This window comes from Rhynchophorus ferrugineus, unplaced genomic scaffold (assembly GCF_030347505.1).
Source record: "Rhynchophorus ferrugineus isolate W39M unplaced genomic scaffold, kcgeb_rfMv2 rfM5, whole genome shotgun sequence".
Lineage (NCBI taxonomy): Eukaryota > Metazoa > Arthropoda > Insecta > Coleoptera > Curculionidae > Rhynchophorus > Rhynchophorus ferrugineus.
This window is the reverse complement of record NW_027472584.1, coordinates 13,091,949-13,113,360: the sequence shown is the minus strand read 5'-3', so window position 1 is coordinate 13,113,360 and position 21,412 is coordinate 13,091,949. Positions and strand designations below refer to the sequence as shown.

The following is a 21,412-nucleotide window of genomic DNA, read 5'->3' as shown; positions in this document are numbered from 1 at the left end:
TTAATGATTTTTCATTCTGTATAATCATAAATAACAGAGAAATATTTAATGTTCCATTGAAAAGCCACACGACAAAATCGGAATGACAATGTAATTGTAAAGGTATTTATTTTTGGAACGCGAAAATAATAAGCATTTAGGCCAAAATTCTGCTGGTTTACTTAGATATAATTTATTGTATCAGGAATGGGTCTCAGATCGAACAAGAATATTGTCACAAGATTGTCAGAAACATTCGGTTCGTGCTTTATTCGGCCCGTCAGATTTACGAAAGTTCAAATAAAGAAAGATGGATGACAGAATGAATAGTTTTTGAAATTGGATCGCTTTTCAAATAAATGATCATAAAGTTCCTGTTTTGGAATTCCAGTTTTGGATGGAAATCAATATTCTACATGGTACGGGATATTAACTATTCAAGCAACGATCTTATATCAATATATAGTAATACAAGTACTTTTATATATTGTTTTTAATATAAACCTTTATTTGACATGATAGTAATGATTTAGTACAATATTTTTGTGTATAATCTGTGCCTCAGTTGATGTATTTTTTTAATCTAATTCAAATTATGTTAAAACGAAATAACTTTACTGTTATTTACATGAACAAACATATTGCTTTTTTTACAGATATCGTCATTATACTAGACTTCATTCCTTGACTCTGCAAAGCTTCATGGTGTTTATCATGACCAAGCATTTACTTGGAAGGAGTGCATGTACAATTTGAAACAGAGTCGGGACTTAAATATACTCAAATGTATTGCTAATCACAAAAACGGACTCAACCAAGAGGCTGTGTTACATATACATAAATCTCTAATAAGCCCTTAATTTGACTATGGAAGCTTTCTGTATGTTACAACACCTTCTACACATCCTATCTATTATCGCTTGAAACAGTTCAAATTCATTCCCTGTGACTGGCTCTTGGAGCACATAAATCTAGCCCAGCTCTTACTCTTCAAAGCCTTGGTGTCATTGAACCACTAAAATATAGAAGATCTAAGCTACTTCTTAAAGCAGCTTACATATTTAGATCCATTTCATCAAATAATACGTAAAAAGTACTAAATCTGGCTACTAGAAGGAGACCCATTACTCCGCCATGTAGAGCACGATCGTTTAAAGAGCAGTTCTTTAAGATTATAGATATGATCGACCTTGATATCGACAAACTTGATATCTCCAGCTTCACATCACTTCCACTCTGGATTTTTCAATCGTTGCCCACAAATAGATCCCCAAGGGCCCATAACAAGGATAATTTTGATGCTAGCATCTTCGAGGGCAATTAGCATCATCATCTCTATATGTATCCTAACAAGTTTTATACAATGATGGTTCCTAGTCGCCCAAGGAAATAGGCGCAGCTATTTATGGGTCCTCTAGAATAGAAACTTATAAGCTTTAAAAATATTCGTCCATACTCTCGGCATAATTTACAGCTATCTGGAAGGCTCTATAGATTGTAGTAGAGGTTAAGTTCGGTAATTGATTTATACAGATTCCCTGAACACTATTCTGGCAGTTGAAGATGCATCTTTTAGACACCCTGTTATTGTCCGCACCTATAACTATTATCTACCATATTCCTATTGGACAGAAGAGTATCAATTGTCTGGGTTCTCAGTCACCTGGCCGTAGAAGGTCATAAGAGAGCAGACCCCGCAGCTTAAGAAGCCACTCTAAGTGGCAGAGATATTCCTAGTCTCCCAAATTATATGGACCTATATCCCATTATTACATCTAAAATAAATAACCTTGTTTAACTGGAATGACATATGGTGAAGGGCGATAATAAATTATGAATCATTGACCAAGATCTTTTTGCTTCTTTGACTTTATTTACAATCAAGGTAACAACAATAAGGTATTTGTTCTCAAGATATAACAGGTCCTGTTAAATAGGTTAATAATCGGACATGGTCCATTATGACTGGTGATGTTTCTCCTTTGTGTGATTATTGTGGACTAAAAAATACGGTTCGACATATTTTGTTATCATGCGAAGCTCTATTCGAGATAAACATAACATACCCAGAAATCTTGAAGCTCTCTTTAGTACAAACTACATAATTAAACTTTCAGTTATTTACAATGAAACATTTATCTATTGTTATTATCTGAATATATTAATATATTATGTTTTATGAACTATAATTTTTACAGTATTATTATTTTATTATCTGCTTTTATGTTAACCTTTTTTACATATTTCCATTGTGTTATATGTTACACTTTAATTTTACATTTCCAATATATATTTATGTTTTATCTTATTTGATATTTTGATTGGTTATTATTTTATTTCTTCAATTAGAGTTTGTATCCTATATTTATTGTATACATATTTATTCTGTTATATTTTTGTCAACTAAACATAATTTAAAATATCAGAGTCCTAATTAAATAATTATACGTTTAAAGTCACTAAATAACATACAAGTGTCGAAGTGACTACAGAATTAAAAAAAAACGTATTGCTGTAATAACACATAATAATTATTCTGCATAGAGATTATTAGGATAATTCTATTATGAAAATATATTTAGCAAGAATTACTATTTTATGTTAGCTACCATATATTTATTTTAGCATTTTAGCTATTTATAGAGAAAAAATGTTTATATAGTTAAACAATATATAATTTCCGTAGTATTATATATTTTGTTTAGTGGCTTATAGAAAAGAAAGAAAATATCTAGAGGTATTTTATTTTTAATTAGAAATTACATATAAATTTATTATTATAAACACAAAATATAATATTATACAGAACAAGCTATCTATATGATTATAATTATAAATTAAAAAAAAACAATTATAAAACTAGTATTATAAGAAATTGGATATTTAAATCAGAATAGTTTTCTTTAGAATTAGAATAACTTAATTGGGTATCAGACGTTTGTCATTATTGCACCATGCCATTTGTTATTATACTAACATAGCTTTTAATTTTCTTAATTAAATTATTTTAAACTAATCCTGCACCTTTTAGTTATATTAATACTTCAATGTATGCCACACAAAATGTTACGTCCTACGTGCTACGTGCTACTACATATAAGGATTTTAATTTAATTAAAATAATTATGCAATGAGAAAGCAATGAAATATTGGCTATGAAATGGCTATCTTCACCATAACTGTTTATTTCCTACAACCTATTCACCACAAGCCACAAAGGTATCTGAATGTAATGATGCTTTTCTGTCTCATTTTTCAAAAGAAACTATATGGGCAGTTGTAAACATATAAGTTATTAAGAATTTATCAAACCCGTGACATCAAAAAATTATTTATCTTGCTTTACTTGGACCTGCCGTTGGACAAAATATTACAATAGTCTTCCTGAATCCCACTTTTGATTTGCAAAAGAAATTGTCTAATATATATTCTTTATATCTCTTCATTTTTGGTAATTGTAACTTATATATTACACTTATTTTCCAAATTTTATAAAAGCCGACATGGCGCAGTAATCAAGGCGACAGGACGGTGCTACTACTATTGCGATAGTTGTGGGATTTGATAGTAGTGGAAGGATTTGACTGCGGCGGATAAATTTATATTTGTGATTATCCAAAAGGCAAGAGTGCAAAACCCGACAAGGAAAATGATTCCAGTCACGCCGGTAACAAGGTTGGATACGACCTAATGTCTTCTCAGATGATCTCTAAGTTGATCACTCGCCAATCGGTAGACTTACTGCCGAGGACCGTGGTTCGGAGCCCACGTTAAGCACTAGACCCAGGTCAGATAAACCCTAGTTGGTAAAAAGTATATTAAAATATAGCAATTTTTTTTATAAAATATCGAAAATGATCCAAATCTTGAAGGAATTGAATTCAAATATTTTCAAAATTTAGTAACCAATAATTGACAATATTTTAATAATAATAACACTTTTCTTTTATTCCCGACATTAACTTTCAATTTACAAAAAATCACTTATCCCTTAATTATTTGAACTTACTATAATATTAAGTTAAAAGACCTATTAACCACATCAGCAATAATAATTGAATCAGACTTTTAATTATCCCAGTAAATGAAACGAAAGCCAGTAGCATCGAAAAGACTATAGGGAGTTAATTAAAAAATTACTTTCAATTTAAACAGTTTATTCTCGTCTAGTTTATCATTTAAAATTGAACCATTCCCAAATGAATACATTTTGCTAGATAATTGCTACAATCTTCTAAAATAGTTCCTTTTATATACCATGTAATTTTATTAAAAGCAGTTTAGTCATTAGTTAATGTAAGTTTATTATTTATTTTAATTAAATATTTTATAAAAATTTTTACAATTTTAACTGCTTTCATATATAGTGGTGGCTTTTTCGTTTCATTTCAACTATATTGGCCGATCTAAACGATTTTGCTCTTTTTTATGGTAATGTTTATTTATATGGTTCTTGGAGTTCTTATTAATTGTTCAAATATGCAAATTTATTTAAATATAGTGTTTTTATAAAAATAGAAATAATTTATTAACATTTTTTAAAATTAAGTAAGTTAATAAACATTTATGTATTTCTTTTAAAATTCTACTACTTTAAAATTTTACTACTGAAGAAGTAATAATAATAACATGGACCAACAATTTCTTTTTTGTTTTACCTAAATGTTATGTGTTATATATCTTGAAAAATAGTTCTTATTTTATTTAATTTTCCTTTAATCTGTAAGTGCTTTTCTCCGTGTTTTGCATTTTGTTTTATCTGTGAACCTAGGTATCATTTCTTCGCCTCTTTTAGTCCTGATCTAATAGTTCCTGATAAAAGCTTTTAGTAAAAAAAAAACAAGATTGCGCGAGAAGTAGACTTTAAGTATATAACATATTGCCCAGTAATCACAATTTCATTAAATTATATTTCAAGTATCTTCTTACATTTTAGTCACATAAAACGTCTTAAACTAACCCAGTTAAAAGCTACAGGTTTAATACTTTAATTTCTTATGGATTTTTATTTTTTGTGGATAATTACTTGTTTATTTTTAGAATTTTACCCAGCAAGATCTATGGTGTAAAAATTACAATCATTTGAATGAAATTGTTGCTCTCTCCATACCGTGGGTACTGCAATGCTTTCTTAACTTTCTTGGAAAATAGTTTAAGGCTTTATACACCAAAGCAGAGTTTATTATGTATAATTTTGTTAGTAATGTTTCTTGTTAGTAATGTTCTTTTTTGTAATGTTTCTTTAATGTTTTTAAATAACATACAACCACTACTACTACTATTGCTAGTTTCTACACCACTAGATATATAACAGAAAACGTTAAGAGAGTTTTTCAACCCCATTTAAACAATATGTTTATTATATATAATTTAAAATAAGAATCGAAAGCAGATGTTTACTGCAATACGATGTTATATCAATAGAAATTGTGATATATTAAAGTAATTTCATTTTTTTCTTTTTGATAGAGGCTTTAAAGTCGCATATCTCAAGTAATATTTATTCAATGGAGCCGTACTATAGCGCGTCCAAAAGTCTTTAGAATTGGTCCGTAGAATATTTTAGATATAAAGGTAGCACCATCCCTTATTCATTCATTCAATTATTCCCCCCATACTCAATCAACAGTTGTTGCGCTTTGAAAACGGATATTCCAGAAGGTCATTTTATTCGTATTTTGCTTTTTTTACTTTCGAAAAGGACAAATACAGTATATGCTCATCATTCGCAATTGGGTGGTATTTATGGCGATAAATGCTTAAGTGAACGCCGGCGTAAGAATTGGTTTGCTCGTTTTAGTTCCCAAATAACGATGAATTTTACCCTGGCCGGCCAACCTTTGAAATACTCCATGAAATTCTTAAAAATATCGAGATAGGCAGATATATTTCTTCTCGTGGCAGCACTACGAAACTGAACTAGTTTTGAAACCTTTACATCAGGGTGGTTGCGAAAAGAAAATTAAGGTTTGCGTTTCGTACTATTCGTAATAATTTAATAGACTGAGCTTCCATTTCTAAATCACTGCTGACACAAAATCAAATTGAGCGATTTTTGAGACGAGCGATTACGAGAGATGAAATGCGTATTAACAGGTCAATTGAAAAGTTCCCGGCCTACCACAGTAAAACACATTTTTTGACAAAATTAGTTTTTTTTATTCGACATAATTCCCTTCAAGGGTGATGCACTGATTATAGCGACCCTCCAACTTTTCGATACAATTTTTGTAGTACGATCTGTCTTTTGCTTCAAAATAGGCCTCAGTTTCGGCGATCACCTCTTCATTCGACGAAAATTTCTTCCCAGCGAGCATTCTTATGAGATCTAAGAATAGGAAATAGTAGCTGGGGGCCAGATCTGGAGAACATCGTGGATGAGGAAGCAATTCCAAGCACAATTCATGGATTTTTGCCATTGTTTTAATTGATTTGTGACACGGTGCATTGTTTTGGTGAAGCAGCACCTTATTTTCTTCAAATGCGGTTTTCGACGATTTCGCCCTTCAAACGCTCCAATAACGCTATATAATAGGCGCTGCTGTGTGCAGTCCACTCGAATGACTGTCGATTGGATTTTGGAGTGAAATGATGTTGCCATGTTTCATCCATTATCACATATCGATGCAAAAACTCGGGTTTATTACGTTTGATCATCTTAAAACACTGCTCCGAATCATCGTCATTGTTCTTGGTCAAAAGTGAGCCCGCGCGGCAACCACTTTGCACAGAGCTTTCTCATACCCAAATATTCGTGAATTATACGATGTACACGTTCAGTTGATATCTTAGAGTGTCTGCTATTTCATTCAATTTCAATTTACATCCATTCAAAATCATTTTGTGGATTTTTTAAATGTTTTCGCCGGTAACAACCTCTTTTGGGCGTCCACTGCGTTCACCGTCTTCGGTGCTTATTTCACCACGTCTAAACTTAGCATACCAATCCTTGATGGTTGATTTTGCTGGGGCAGTGTCCAGAAACTCGGCATCAAGCCAAGTTTTTGCTTCAAATGTATTTTTTTCCTTCAAAAAGCAATATTTTATCAACACTCGAAATTTTTTTTTATCAATTTTTTTCACAATAACAAAAGTTGCTTCACTGAAAATGCTATAATTCACAAACCAATTATCCGACAGCTGTCAAATTTATACACTATATGTATATATATATATATATATATATATATATATATATATATATATATATATATATATATATATATATATATATATATATATATATATATATATATATGTTTTGAGGGTTAGGGCTAAAAAATTTCGGCAAAATTAGGGCAAAATTTCGAGGATAAAAGTCTCCTTTTATCTGTTTTTCTGTCTCCTTTTATCTGGGTTTATCTGGACTGGACCTAAAGTTTAACGTGGGCTCCGAACCACGGTCCTCATCATTAAGCCTACCAACTGGCGAGTGACCAACTTTAGAAATCATCCCAGAAGATATCCGGGTTTTCCCAGCCTGGTTACTGGCGTGACTGGGATCATTTTCCTTGTCGGATTTTACACTATTGCCTAGAACAATCAGACAGTTTAAACAATCACAAACATAAATTTACGACCATGCCCCAGCAGGATTCCAGCCTGCGGCTATCGCAACGGTAGAAGTGCCGTCCTATCACCTTTACCTTTGCGCCACCAAGCCGGCGGTGGGAATTTTGATGCATTCACCATATAGCACGGACTTTGCATCGTCCCACTAATACTGATTCAATTTTTCACCCTTAAATCTGAGTTGTTTTATACCGTAATAGAAACAGGGTTTTAACACAGAATAACTTTGATCGGGGTTTGAAATTTATATTAATTATTTGTCTCTGAAAGATATGAACAAAACTCTAAATTTTCCAAACTCATTATTATTACGAATCGATTTTCCTACGTTGAATTGCATCACCAAAATAATTCACGAAATTGTTAAAATATAACTGGACGACCGAATAAAAGTTCCCGAAGCTTTTATGACAAAAACAAAACTATAAATGGTTGCGAATTAATTGTAAAACAATCCCGATGAAAATTATATTACGGTACGTATTTCTATGAACTTGAAAGTTGTTTGTTCATTTTGCAACTTTGCTGGTAGACCTCTGCATTTCGTAATACTCGTCGGGTTATAAAGTTTCTGATCAATTACAGTCAAATGAGATTGTCAAATTGAATTGTCGAGACAATTAATATGAATTCGAAGCTTACACTGTTTGTTCATTAAAATAGTTTTGTATATTTTAATTTGCATCAAACCAATTGCGTTTCACCGGAATGTCGAAGTCTAATAATTTGATGGATATTTTTGATTAAATGACTCGTAATTTATTTGAATCTCTTGATTATTTTGGAAATTTAATTTATATTTTCGTAATACAAATTTCAATTCATTGAAAATACCATGAAAAATAATATGAACGGCATGCAATATATAGTCTATTCGAAATAACAGTGAACTCACGTCATTAAGTTGTTTAACATATTGCCTACCGTAATTTGTAAATTCGTTTTAAAATGAGACCATATTTTCATTTTCATTTTATTCTGGTTAAAAAGAGATATAACGTTGTCTGATACAATGTCAGACAATACACTGTACACTGGTGGAAATGATCGATAAATATAAATAAAAGGTTTAATAATTTTTATGTAGTTTAGCATTTTAGAAGTAGGCTTCAAAAATACCTGGTAAATCAGATGGCTGAACAAATGATGAATGGAAGAATGAATATAGTCAAACAGCTAGGTTCATGTATGGGGAAACTCAAAAAAAACTGTAGTCAAACATGGAGGAGGTTGCATTATGATTTAGATGGAAATATCACGGTATTCAACTGGTGTTGTCATTCACATCATTGACATTCACATCGAGATGATGAATTTCTTAGTTTTGTTAGTATAGTGCTGCTAAATATTACCAAGGTGATAGTGCGTCCCTACACACAGTCAAAAAGGTTTAGTTTTGATTTAGGAGCATCAGAACATCATTCTCTGGCCATCATAATCGCCACACCTCAACATAGATTGTGATGAGTTCCATTTGCAACATCATAGACAACATGAGCAACATCATGACGAATGTGTTGGTACAAGGATAGGGCAACATTCCGTTGAAAATTATTCAGATACAGTTCTGTGAAGAATTTCACCTAATTTAACAATAAATGATGGCTCAGTACCTGATTAATAAATAGATATTGTGTGTATGTCAAGTATTCATATTATTTTATCCCATCTATATAATGTCTTCATATTTACATGTTTTATTTTACAATCTATATTTCCTTAAACGTATCTTCTCATTTCTATGTTTCATTATATAAAATTAAAATAATTTATGGAATTTTTGAAATATACGTATATTAATATAATTTTTTTCTCAGACTTAAACAAGACTGTGCATTAAATTTTGGGGATTTTCTTAAAAATTTATATAGTAAACATTCTATGTAATATTAAGCAGTATCATGTACATAATTATATAAATATTAATATATCTATCGCTGTATTATATTTCTAAGAGAAATCGAATTCCACTTTGGAAAAACTAAAAATATTTTGAAAGCGTGAAGGTGCAATCGTAATAATCGCAAGAGGTAATATCCGATAACGACAGTGATGCATAAATAGTTTCAATTAATGTGTTTCCATGTAGAATTTTGAAAACTTTACTCGAGTTTGTCCTTATATAATAATCGTCTCTGCTTATATAATAACTTAAAAATGATGTTCCTGCCTATATAATAGCATTATATATAATTTAAAATTTTTTAGATATATTAGCAAAATAACAATGTTTTATTAATTATAATTAAAATAGCCATTGTTATATTATGTAGGTTCTGAAATCCAGTGGAATAATTGATTAAAATTAATGACTTATAAATTTTAAACGCTTATATAATGTTAATTATTATTAGATACCTAATAAATATAAAGGAGAGTAAGGAACATTGAAATTGAAAAAAAATCTCATTAAAAATGGTGCAAGAGTCATTAACTATTATCGTTATTATTTTGGTATAAACGGAACAAGGCTCTGGCTTAGCCAGATGTTCTAACATAAATTTTCTGAAGTTTCCCTTGCTACAGCGTCCTAAGCTCAGACCCATTTCATAATTATTTTCCATTTTAAAAGAATTTTTAGCGATGGTGCAGTATTCGCCCACGAAAATAGCTTGCTTCAAAATACAATATAATTTACGACTGTTACTTTATCGTAATCTTCGTTGTAATGCGCTAATTGTTAAATAGTTTTACAGATGTCGCTATATGTCCTTGGCCATTTTTATAGGCATAATAAATCTTATCGTTCTGAATAATTGGATTTAATCAGCTTAAATCGTTAAGATATTTTATTTTATGACTATTTTCTTAATGATCAAGTTTAATTATATTGTTCATATAATAGAATGTATTTTAACATTATGTAGTTTATTATATTCATCGATTTGGTAACCCTTATCTTTAAAATACGCTACTAATAATTAAGTATATGTTATTTTGATACCATTGGGATATACCATTGGGATACTATTGGGAAATATTGAAAATATTATGCTTTGGGGAATGTCCTTTTTTATGTTTATCAAAGTTAGTTTATTTATAACACTTTAACACTATTAATACTAATCCAGGTATGTGTCGTTTTGATCAATAACCTTTTGCCACTCTGAAAGTTATGAGATTGCTGTTGCAAAAACTGAATCAAGTGATTTTTGCAAGCCTTTTTTGAAGCCATCATTAAGAGAATTCTGCAGAGGTAGCAACGGTAGTCGATGCGGTAGATCAAAACTTCCCAGTCAATATATCTCAATATTTTTGAGTCGGTAAAGATGAGTGTGGAAGGTGTTCCTATTGCCTAATTCGTGTAATTTTTTTATCGTCTGCTTTCAAAGCATTAGTTGTTGTTCTTCCTTTCTTTCCAATTTCACCAAATATTTAGCATCAACTTCCTTGGCGTCAGTGCGGACTTTCCAGACTTTGACTACTTTTTGCACACTTTTTTCATCAATAGAAATTCAAAATTATTTCTGCTAATTTATGTGTGTATTAAGTATTGAGATTTTTTCGGGCAAACCTTATTTTCTTCTTTGACGTTGCGCACTACCGTGATCAAAAAGTACTAAACTTTTGAAACCAAAACATGAACGACTTAGTTAATTTTCCTCATTTACTTCCTTCCCTTGGACGCAATGTATTCGTGCAAGCGTTTTTTTAGTTTTTAGAAATTATATTTAAAACCCTCTTCAATTCGGTTTTAAACTTTTCATTCGACTTAAAAACCGATTGCTGAAAAAGTCGCGAAGAATCCCTGTGTGTTCGAAGGTGTTTTATCCTGATGATAAGAGTTACCGCGATATTACACATAACACTCAAATAATACTCCTTATTAAAAGTTTCGTATAGTGGAAAGAATTCGTTACGAATAACCCACGATTTTAGATTTTACCATTTTGTTTTTACTACTATAGTAATAGTAGTTGTTTTTTAAATTGATTTATTAATTATGAAAAAGGTTGGTATGGGTTTAATGTTCACGTTAAAATGAAAATAGCGAGCTACACTGATGTAAACACTGATGTAAACACTGATGTAATTATCAGAATTTTTATAGTTGATATAGCTATTATAGTTAACTAATTTTTATGACTACTACTGGATAATCTAACTGTGGACCAACTTTAATTTTATTAAGAGCTTGAGACAATTTGGCTCCACTTCAATAATTAAACCAAGCTGAATAGATTTATAAATAATTTGAAATTGTTTACGAGAATTGTTACTAAGCCACTACAAGTATCATTTAACTGAAATTTAATTTATTTCACAAACAAACAAAATTTGATTGAAATAAATGCTTAATTGAAAATTTAACTGAATGAGATTTGATTGATTAAGTTAACATTAATTCAAATGTAATTATAGGTTGATCCAGTTTTGTTGAGTATGTAAAAGTGGCACATTACTTACTCAGTGGCAAAAATCATATTAGAATAAAATTACATTGAGGTATAGTGGGCCTAAAAATTGAATAAAAAACATATATGTATGCTGTCGAATATCACTAAATAACATTGCGATTTTGGAGTGATTATAAAAAGAACATAGCTACAGGTGTAGTTTAAATTTCATTTTTAAATTTTTTAATTATTTTAATCGTTTCTAACTTGGAAGGGAGCCCCAGGCGTGCGTTATCTTCAATTTCTTGGAGACACTCAAAATTCCGCGCCCGTGATAAACATCCATTGTCGGATATTTCTTTTAATCAAATATATATTTTAGTAACGGTTTTTTTTTCGTGTTTTAGATGAAATTTCTCCATGAAAAAAGCAGTTCGTTGCTCTATTAAAATACTTTTTTTATTTTTCCTGCTAATTATATTTATTAGGTGCTTGCATGTATTTTGATAGCGACATCTATTTGCCGAGTATACGTAGCATTAATATAAACGATCAAAACATCACTAATCATGGAATGGAATGCTTAATTTTGTTATTTGATATAAAGAAGTCTGCTGCCAAATTCCATCAAACACTTTTAGAAACTTATGGTGATGATGCTCAATTATATCCCATCTTTTGAGTCTCACGCGCTGTTATCCTCCTATTCCGTTCAGCGTCAATACTAGTTCGTTTGTATGTTGCACAAGTCTCTTCTAATACTTTACGCTATACCACTTATTTCCTGCCTTACTGTTCGCACACCGAGTTCCAGATACATATATCTGTTGCACATGCTTTTAGGAATATTGAGCATGTTCCTTAAAGCCCTGCCTAAAGCTGAGCTTTTTCAATATTGCTGTTGATTGTTTGAAGAAGTTGTTGTCTGAAGCTGTCATTGCTTAAATGGAAACGGCGACTTGTTAACGCACCAGACGCACTTTCTAATTACCACTGATTCAGATCGATGCAGCATCGCTTAGTTGGTACACGTTTTTCCACGTATCAAATAAGTGCGAAATGCATCAATGATTGAATCAATGAGAAACCCACGTCGCTTTTTTTGAAACGGTATCTCCATGTTGCCAGAAAGGTGGGAAAAGGTAGAAATTGGGGGAAATATTTTGATTAATATATATTGTACCAATTTTTCTCAATAAATATCTTTTTTAAATAAAATATGATCAAAATACGTACAAACATCTAATAATTAAGGACGAAATCTTACACAAATGAAGACCTTGACCAGTTTAATTTGTAGGTGTATAAACTCAATTGGGCTTATAATTAAAATACAACTTATTTTCGTTTGGGCAGTTTATCCTCTACATATAATATAATATGTTTTTGAATCCTTAAATATTGTTTTCAAGATAAATATTTGTTATAACATTTATACATCCTTCTTTTATATAGTATCATATGATTACCAGCATTTCTTCTTCTTTTTAACATTCAATACGAACAATGAGTTTAAAAAGTACATATTATATTCATTTTGAGTTTTTGAAGTATATCCAATAAGATATATAATAAAAATATGTATCAGTAATGTCTAATACATTTATATAAACTTCTACTTCTTGTTTTATTGTTGATTGTGAGTTTTGTTATAATTATCTAGTACATAATAAATATACTGAATATTGGGATAACTTCTTAAAAGTGATGATTTCGATCGATAGAGGATGAAGGGTGGTAACCTCAAGCTGAATGCAAAACTCAAGGAAAATCATTTATCGTTCCTTTTAAGCTGACCATTTAAGCAAAAAGCATTCATTATAATTTTGTATAATTGAGCTTTCGTTAAGCTCCAATGCTCCTAGTAACTCTAACGATGAAAATTAAATATGAGAAGAAACAATAAAATATATTACTTCAGAAAATATTAAAATGATATAACAACCTAATAAACCGAGCTTAAAACATTGATTGGTCATCAGTAGAGCATGTTAGAGAAGCCAAAGGAGTAGCTTTCCTTGGACGCAAGGATAATAAAGAATGAGACTTTCAATGCTATAATTATGATTTTTTTATCATAAAAATTGTCATGTCACTTTCATAAAAACTAAAATCAAGAGAAACCACCTGAGTGAACAAGAAATAATTCTGAAGTATTACTAGTATGAAAAGAAATGATACTGAAAATCTTCCAAAACGTTTACCTGCTTATAAAAGTGTTGTGTAAATCTATTCAATTGGATTGATTTAGATCTGAAGCGATTAAACCGTAGTAACACGCAGACTTTTTGACATTGTCAGGGACGTGAAAACAAAACAAAATCAATATTTTTAATTCTCGTGGTGAGAGGGATAAAGAAAAGGGCGATAATCCAGCCGAAAAGAACAGTAAAATGAAAATTGTTTCATTGCGTCCTTTTTTCCGCTTTTTTTCTTTCTTAACTACTTTTTAAATTATACTTTTTCTTGGTCCTAGATTATTTAAACTAATGAATACAGTTTTATGATTCTTTTCTTAATCACAAAAATAAATAAATGCTAAATTAGTTTTGGGATTTTATAACAAAAATTGATATAATTTTTAGGGGAAAATATAGTTAGTTGTTTATATTTATATAAAAAATGTTTTTTACTATATTAAATTTTGTTGTTAACAGTTTTCAAATTATATAAACAATTTTATAACAGTTTTTTGATGAATATTTAAAAATGATGATTTTGATATGGTTTGGAGTCCGACAGATGTCCATGCAAATAATGAAACCTAAACATAAGAGATCGCTATGGATTGCAATAAATGTGTTTAAGCTATGAGTTGACCAAATCCCTTGATATACAAGCAGAAACGTGTCATTTTTGTCAAATGAAAGCTCTCAGTGAAATGTGTAAAATCTATGAAAACGCTTTAAGAGGATATCCTACCATCCAACATTGTGTATTTTAGATTATAGTACATTACAAAATCAGTAATACTCAAATGCAATTGTAATATTAACACCTTAGAATACTTAGAACCCATAAAAGTATTATTTTTATTAAACACTTTAGCCAGTTACTTATAATATTATCTAGTAAACTAATAGATAATAATTAATTCATATATTTATCTTTATAATGTTTAGACACAACTTCTCTAACATAAAACATTATTTAACATAGTTTTTGTAGATTTTGACTCTTTTTTCTATGAATTAAATGAAAGAAATATAGTGATTCGCACAGTTAGAGTTTCCCTACATATTTTGTTTAGTATTATTGTCATTTAAAAATAGTACTTACCAAATTTAACCACGCATTAGTGGTGAGTATTTGATTCTTCTCATCCTGTAAATGAAAAACGAGCATTAGACAAAAATCGAATATAAATTTAACTGTGATGGATATGTAGGCTAGAGGGCTGAAATATTTAGACAGGCTGACATTTCTCTATATATCCAACATATCTAACAAGCTCCGGTTCATGTTTTTGGCATAGGTCCAAGTAATTCCGAACAATCATACGCAGGAATTTCGATCAAAATTGAAGTTATTTGCTGCGTGTTTATTTTTTATCTTTTTTTGTTAAACAATTTGATATAACTTAGATCTCTTGTACTCCTTAAATCTGTTTTTTCCTAACAAATTATCTACTGTCCTTTTTTAAGCACAAAGGTTGTTTTTTTTATACCACATATTCCTTTATCTGACAAAACTTTAATAAAATACATTTATAGCATATATATGTTATCTTGAGAGCCTTTTATTTTTATTATTATGTGAAATCGATTAAAATACCCTTTCTAAATTTCACTATTCACTACTTTATTCAGTATTATGTCGGATAATATTTCAATAATTATATTTACAATTCCGTAAAAATACTACAGAATACCATAATATAGAATATATTAGCCTATTTTGTAGCTTTTAAGTGGTATCGAGACAAACATAACTAAGACAAGTAGCGTTTACCGGAAATCTAACTACATATGCCATAGATTCATTAAGGCATAACCTTAAACCTAATAAGATTAACAAGATTAAAGATATTCTCTCTAGCCGGAAAACCATCGACACAGGAGTTCCAGAAGGCTCCCCCCTGGCACCCGCTCTATTTAATATTTTTCTTTCAGATATTCCTAGGAGACCACAAGTTGAGGCTGCTTTTTACGCAGACGACACTGCTTATTTTGCTTCTTCCAGAGTAGCACCGCACATCCGAAGCAGACTCCAAAAACAACTCGATGAGATGGTCCAGTGGTTACATTTCTGGAGGTTGCAAGTCAATCCACAGAAAACCCAGGCCATCTTCTTCCACAATAAGCGTTTTGCACCGAGCATTTCGCGTCTTAAAATCGAGAACGCCGAAATCCCATGGTCAGAAGAAGCCACCTATCTCGGTCTTGTCTTCGATCGCAAATTTAGGTGGAATTCCCACATTCAAAAGTCCCTCCATGAAGGTCAAGGTATTGTTAATTTGCTGTTCCCGCTTATCAACCGGGCCAGCAGGCTTCCTCTATCTATAAAATGCTGATTCGATCAGTCGTTCTATACGGCTCCAGTGCCTATCTAAAATACGTCTCATCTAGCCAGGTGGAACGTCTTCAAGTCTTTCAAAACAAAATTCTCAGGAGAATAATCAATGTCCCCTGGTTCGTTAGGAACAATTAAATTCATAGAGAAACAAACGTCTCCCAAGTTCACGATTTTATATCCGAGGTTTACTCGAGATATTTCTCCACTCTTTGTCTCTCGGACAATAGATGTATTACCGAGCTGGCCGATATTTTAGGCCAATAACTCATTCGGCACTTCGTAGCCTTATTCTATCACAGCCGACACTACCCCGTCGTGCTTTAACTCCAAATTGTCTCGACCTTCTCCGGCGAGCGATTAACTCATGTACCGCAAGCTGCGCGGTGTGATAACGACGCCACGTCCTTGCCTGGCCCTTGTGCCTCTTAACGGTCTTACCGGTTACGGGCACTCTCCTTACTAACAGTAAGAAGTATCAGTTAGGATGGGGTTTAGTGGGTAGCCCAGAGGCAGTCTCCACATGACCAGTCCAACTCGCTTATTCCTGGGGGTCTTCCCGACCAGGTATCCGTAACAGGATTCCCCTACCCGGTTCCAGGCCAAAAAAAGAAAAAAAAACTTCAACCTTTAGGGCAAATTGTATTTCATATATTCAGTTGACTGACAGAAGTAAGAAGTCGCATAGAGCCAAATCATGAGACTATGGTGTTTAGTTTATAATAATTATTGACTGGATATACCAATTTTTTAAACCTATATGATCATTTTCGAATACTAACATTTTTTGCATTGACAATATTTTTAGTTTTTTGCCTAGACCGATAAAGATCTTCTTTCACTTATCAGAATTATCTAAATGCTTTATATAATGAAATTGCGTTTCTGGTATGTATAATTTACATGCTATACTCGTTTTTAATCATTTTGGCAAAGATTATATAAAATCTAGTTTGAATCACATAGTTTCAAGAAAAATCTTACCTAATATTTGAATTGCAAATATCGCATGATACTCAAAAGTGTATCAATCAGGAAATATATTTTAATATAGAAGTAAATCTTCTGTTTCTAATATATCGAAACAATTCGCTTAGATACTTACCACATCAATGATTTGCTGAAGCGTTAGGCCAAACTTAACTTCTAGAGGTTCAGATTCGTTGGCTACTGGTCTCTCCAAAACGTTATAACTTTCCAGCAGCATAGTAAGTAATCGTTTTTCGTGGGGCCCTTGTAACGACCCTGTAATTAAAAAAATACTCAGTTAGATTATCAAAAAATATTCTTATCTATGGTTAAGAAAATGTTCATAGTAAATATGAGATAAAACTAAATGTTTATAATCATTTCAATGTTTAAATGTTATTTGATATAACCATTTCACTCTGTTGTAATGCAGTATGAGTTTAATAAAAACAATTATATAAAAACAATATATAATAGAGTATAAATATTAGGAAAACATAATAAAAAAAAGAAAAAGTATACATATAATATATACATAGAAAAAGAGGTTATCCCATATGGCATATAATTGATGAATATATAACGAGACCAATACGACTCAGGATATTTCAAAAAATCGGTATGGTATATGGTGACGTAACGAGTGGTGTCTTTAAAAGATAACATTATACAATAGATAGATGGCTCTGGACTAAACCATGATTTGTTGCGCTTGTTACTATCTTTATATATCCACTTTTCATATTCACTCAAATTCAAAGTCCACCTTTTCATTACGATATGCTTATTGCCTTTGTTTGAGGCAAAATATCAATATATTTTGAACAAGTCAGCGTCAGCATTTTACATGATACTCGTACGATTCTGCAGACCGATAAGCTTTCAATGTACATTATATGTACTGATTTTTTAATGTTACTTTACATAACAATCTTGTTTTATTCTACATCCTAGGCCTCAGATATTAGGCACCAGCTGCATAAGACTCCCTGCTAGCTAGAGTGCAGTATCCGCTTTCGCTCTGGCTTAGTTATCGATTTCTATTAAGGAAGTGAACATATTATCATTAAAATATTTTTGGTTTACCTTAAAAGGGTTTTCAAAGTTCGACAGCATATTAATTATTATATATGTTCTGACCAGTATAATCAGTTGCTTCACTATTTTATCCTCTATAATTTTTTTGTATTTTTACATCGAAAATTAAATAGCCTGCCTTATTGAACAACATAATGAATCAATAAAAAGCTCCATTATAGTAGATTAATTCATGTTATATCGTTTTTCTTCCAATGATATTAAGAGAGAAGTTATTTACTACAAGCCATCGAGGTGACCTTTGGAAACTCAAACGTCCGTCGCCCACTTGAATTGTTCTTCTTAGTGTACAAATAAAATTAATTTTAAATTACAACAAACCTTTTTAAATATTCCATCTAATATTTGAAAACCGGCATAAATATAATTAGAGTAATGCTTAATAATAAAATCAAATATCATCGTATCATAAAGAAACAATGTTCCTTAAGCAGCTAGCATACTTAATTAAAAAAAAATATTAGTAAAATGTTATTATTAATTATTCATTGAATAATATGTTAAAATGATCACAAATGAATGGTAAATATAGTTAAGCCAATAAGAATAAATTAAAATGAAAAAAAAACTTTAAAACAAGTATTAAAAATTTATTTTCTAACGTCTATTAATTTTGTACTTAATTTATAAATTTAATCTCTCTTAAAACCTCTTTACTGCAATTTTCTATGTTGATTTTCACCATTCAGTAGAAAACTGAAAGCACAAAACCATTAAGATAGTATCTAAATTAAAATTTTACAATAAATCCCTCTTGCATTAAAAGGTTAATGCAAAAGAACAATTATTAAAAAGTCTACTCTTTTAATTCTACTCTGTACCAACAAATCTATACCCAATTTGATTTATATATCAATTTTCGCATATATTTATATTTCAGGCAATAAATTGATTTCAATCTCAATGTAATAAAAGTACTGTTTGCCGTCTGAATTTTATAGTATTTTCGAATGGGGGATACAGTATTTGTGTTTGAAATACTTTACATAGGTGTTTCACTTGTTTCATCTGGTATCAATAGCAATATATTTTTGCAAAGGGAAACGTTAGAGCAAAATTGAATTTAAAACGAGAAAATATAAATTATGACTAAAATTTTATTAACTAAATATCGGATAATTATTAATATTAGAAAGACTAGCTTAATATTTATATAATTGATTTTGAAATGGCGTACGAAGTATTGATTTGTTGGTATTCATTATTTTAGTGTATTATAAGTAAATCTACAGCAAAAGCTAGATATATACAGGATATATATTTTTGTCTTCTCCATAGTTTTGAGGAATCGTAAAGTGTAGCCTGTATAATGGTTCTATAGTGCAGCTGAAATTATTTGCATAATGTTTTCTCAGCGGGTTCTATAATTTTACACTGATGTTTACAGATCTATTTGACATGCTCATTTTTTGCTCTCCTTTATCTGTTTTAATTTCGAAATACGTTATTTCATTTTGTTGAATGGTGGTGTTTCTTCTGGCATCAGAATAAAAGAGCGGGTTCTATAATTTTACACTGATGTTTACAGATCTATTTGACATGTTTATTTTTTGCTCTCCTTTATCTGTTTTAATTTCGAAATACGTTATTTCATTTTGTTGAATGGTGATGTTTCTTCTGGCATCAGAACAAAAGAGCGGGTTCTATAATTTTACACTGATGTTTACAGATCTATTTGACATGCTTATTTTTTGCTCTCCTTTATCTGTTTTAATTTCGAAATACGTTATTTCACTTTGTTGAATGGTGATGTTTCTTCTGGTATCAAGACAAAATATTTTCCTCTTATAGATCATATATATCCAAATCAAACCAAACTAGTTCAAACTTTCTCGAAAGCAGAAGTACCTCGAATATGTTATTTCCCACGTTCTGCTGCAAGCAGCTTTTTCATCAGCTGTAATCAGCTTTTTACATTGAGTATTCATATAATTATACCAAGGAATCCTTGGACACATTTTGAGAATAGGAATCTGGACCGAAAATCTTTATTACATCTTATACTAGATATGCTATAGCACTATCTTAATTTGCAAATTAATTTATTACTGTTGTTCTGTTTTATTTCATGGGTATTTTGTGCAATTAGTACACAAGAAAGGCGAGTGTGGGATAACTGCATCAATATGTATTTCTGAAACAAAAACTAAATTAGACTACTTAAGCTGAAGTTAACAGTTATAATATATACACTGTATAAGTTTTTGTGGTTTGGTTCGTTACAGTTTGCTGGTTGTCCTGGTGTCCGTGTTGTCCAGTAGTTGAGCTGCTTTCATGTTGCTATGATTTAGTAACCTTATTTCATGTTTTAAGGCGAAATCTTGAATAAATTCGTAAATCAACTTGATTTTGAAGTCATTATGTAGCTTTTTGTTGGTTATGCAGCGAAAAGCGCTGGTAGTTAATAATAATAAATTTGTTTTGACAGCGTTGCATTCTTATCTTAGGTCAAGTTCGAAGTATCTTCGGGAAAATCAGTATAATTGTTTGATTTTGGATCTGATCTGTTCTGTTTTTGGTCTAACATGATATTTCCAATTTCTGTCAGAGGAATTGGGCATCCCTCAAATGATATAATTAGGTTTTTGTCATTTTGCCGCAACGTAAAATTTCCATGGACCGATTTAGAACTATTAAGCTGCATTTTTGAGTCCTTATTCCAATTCTGGATCCTGTTGATTGCCATTTGCACTTTTTTTATGGTTATGTGAAGATATGTCTTCTGACATAGTGACAGTGTTGTTACCAATTGCTTCAACTATTGTTCCTGTTGTTGCTGGGTTATTAGCAGTGTAGAGCACATACAAGTATGATCCCAAGATACTACCCTTCCGAACTCCAAGCGAAATCCAAAATAGGTTTAAATACTGAGAGGCAATTTTATTATGATTCTGTGCATCATGAAACTATGTCAGTAAACGATGAAATATTTATATATTATTCAT

At 30.8% G+C, this 21,412-nt stretch overlaps 1 protein-coding gene across 5 annotated transcripts in view; it reads right to left on the bottom strand.

Annotated features, from left to right (window-relative positions):
• Positions 1 to 21,412, bottom strand: part of nAChRalpha6 (nicotinic Acetylcholine Receptor alpha6) — a 164,027-nt gene that overhangs the window by 61,918 nt on the left and 80,697 nt on the right. For all 5 annotated transcript variants that reach the window (XM_076404943.1, XM_076404945.1, XM_076404944.1 and 2 more), the window contains exons 2-3: positions 17,506 to 17,645; positions 15,168 to 15,212 (exon numbers count right to left, since the gene is read on the bottom strand). In XM_076404943.1, coding sequence (XP_076261058.1) covers positions 15,168 to 15,212; positions 17,506 to 17,645 — 185 coding nt within the window. The remainder of the gene's footprint in view (positions 1 to 15,167; positions 15,213 to 17,505; positions 17,646 to 21,412) is intronic.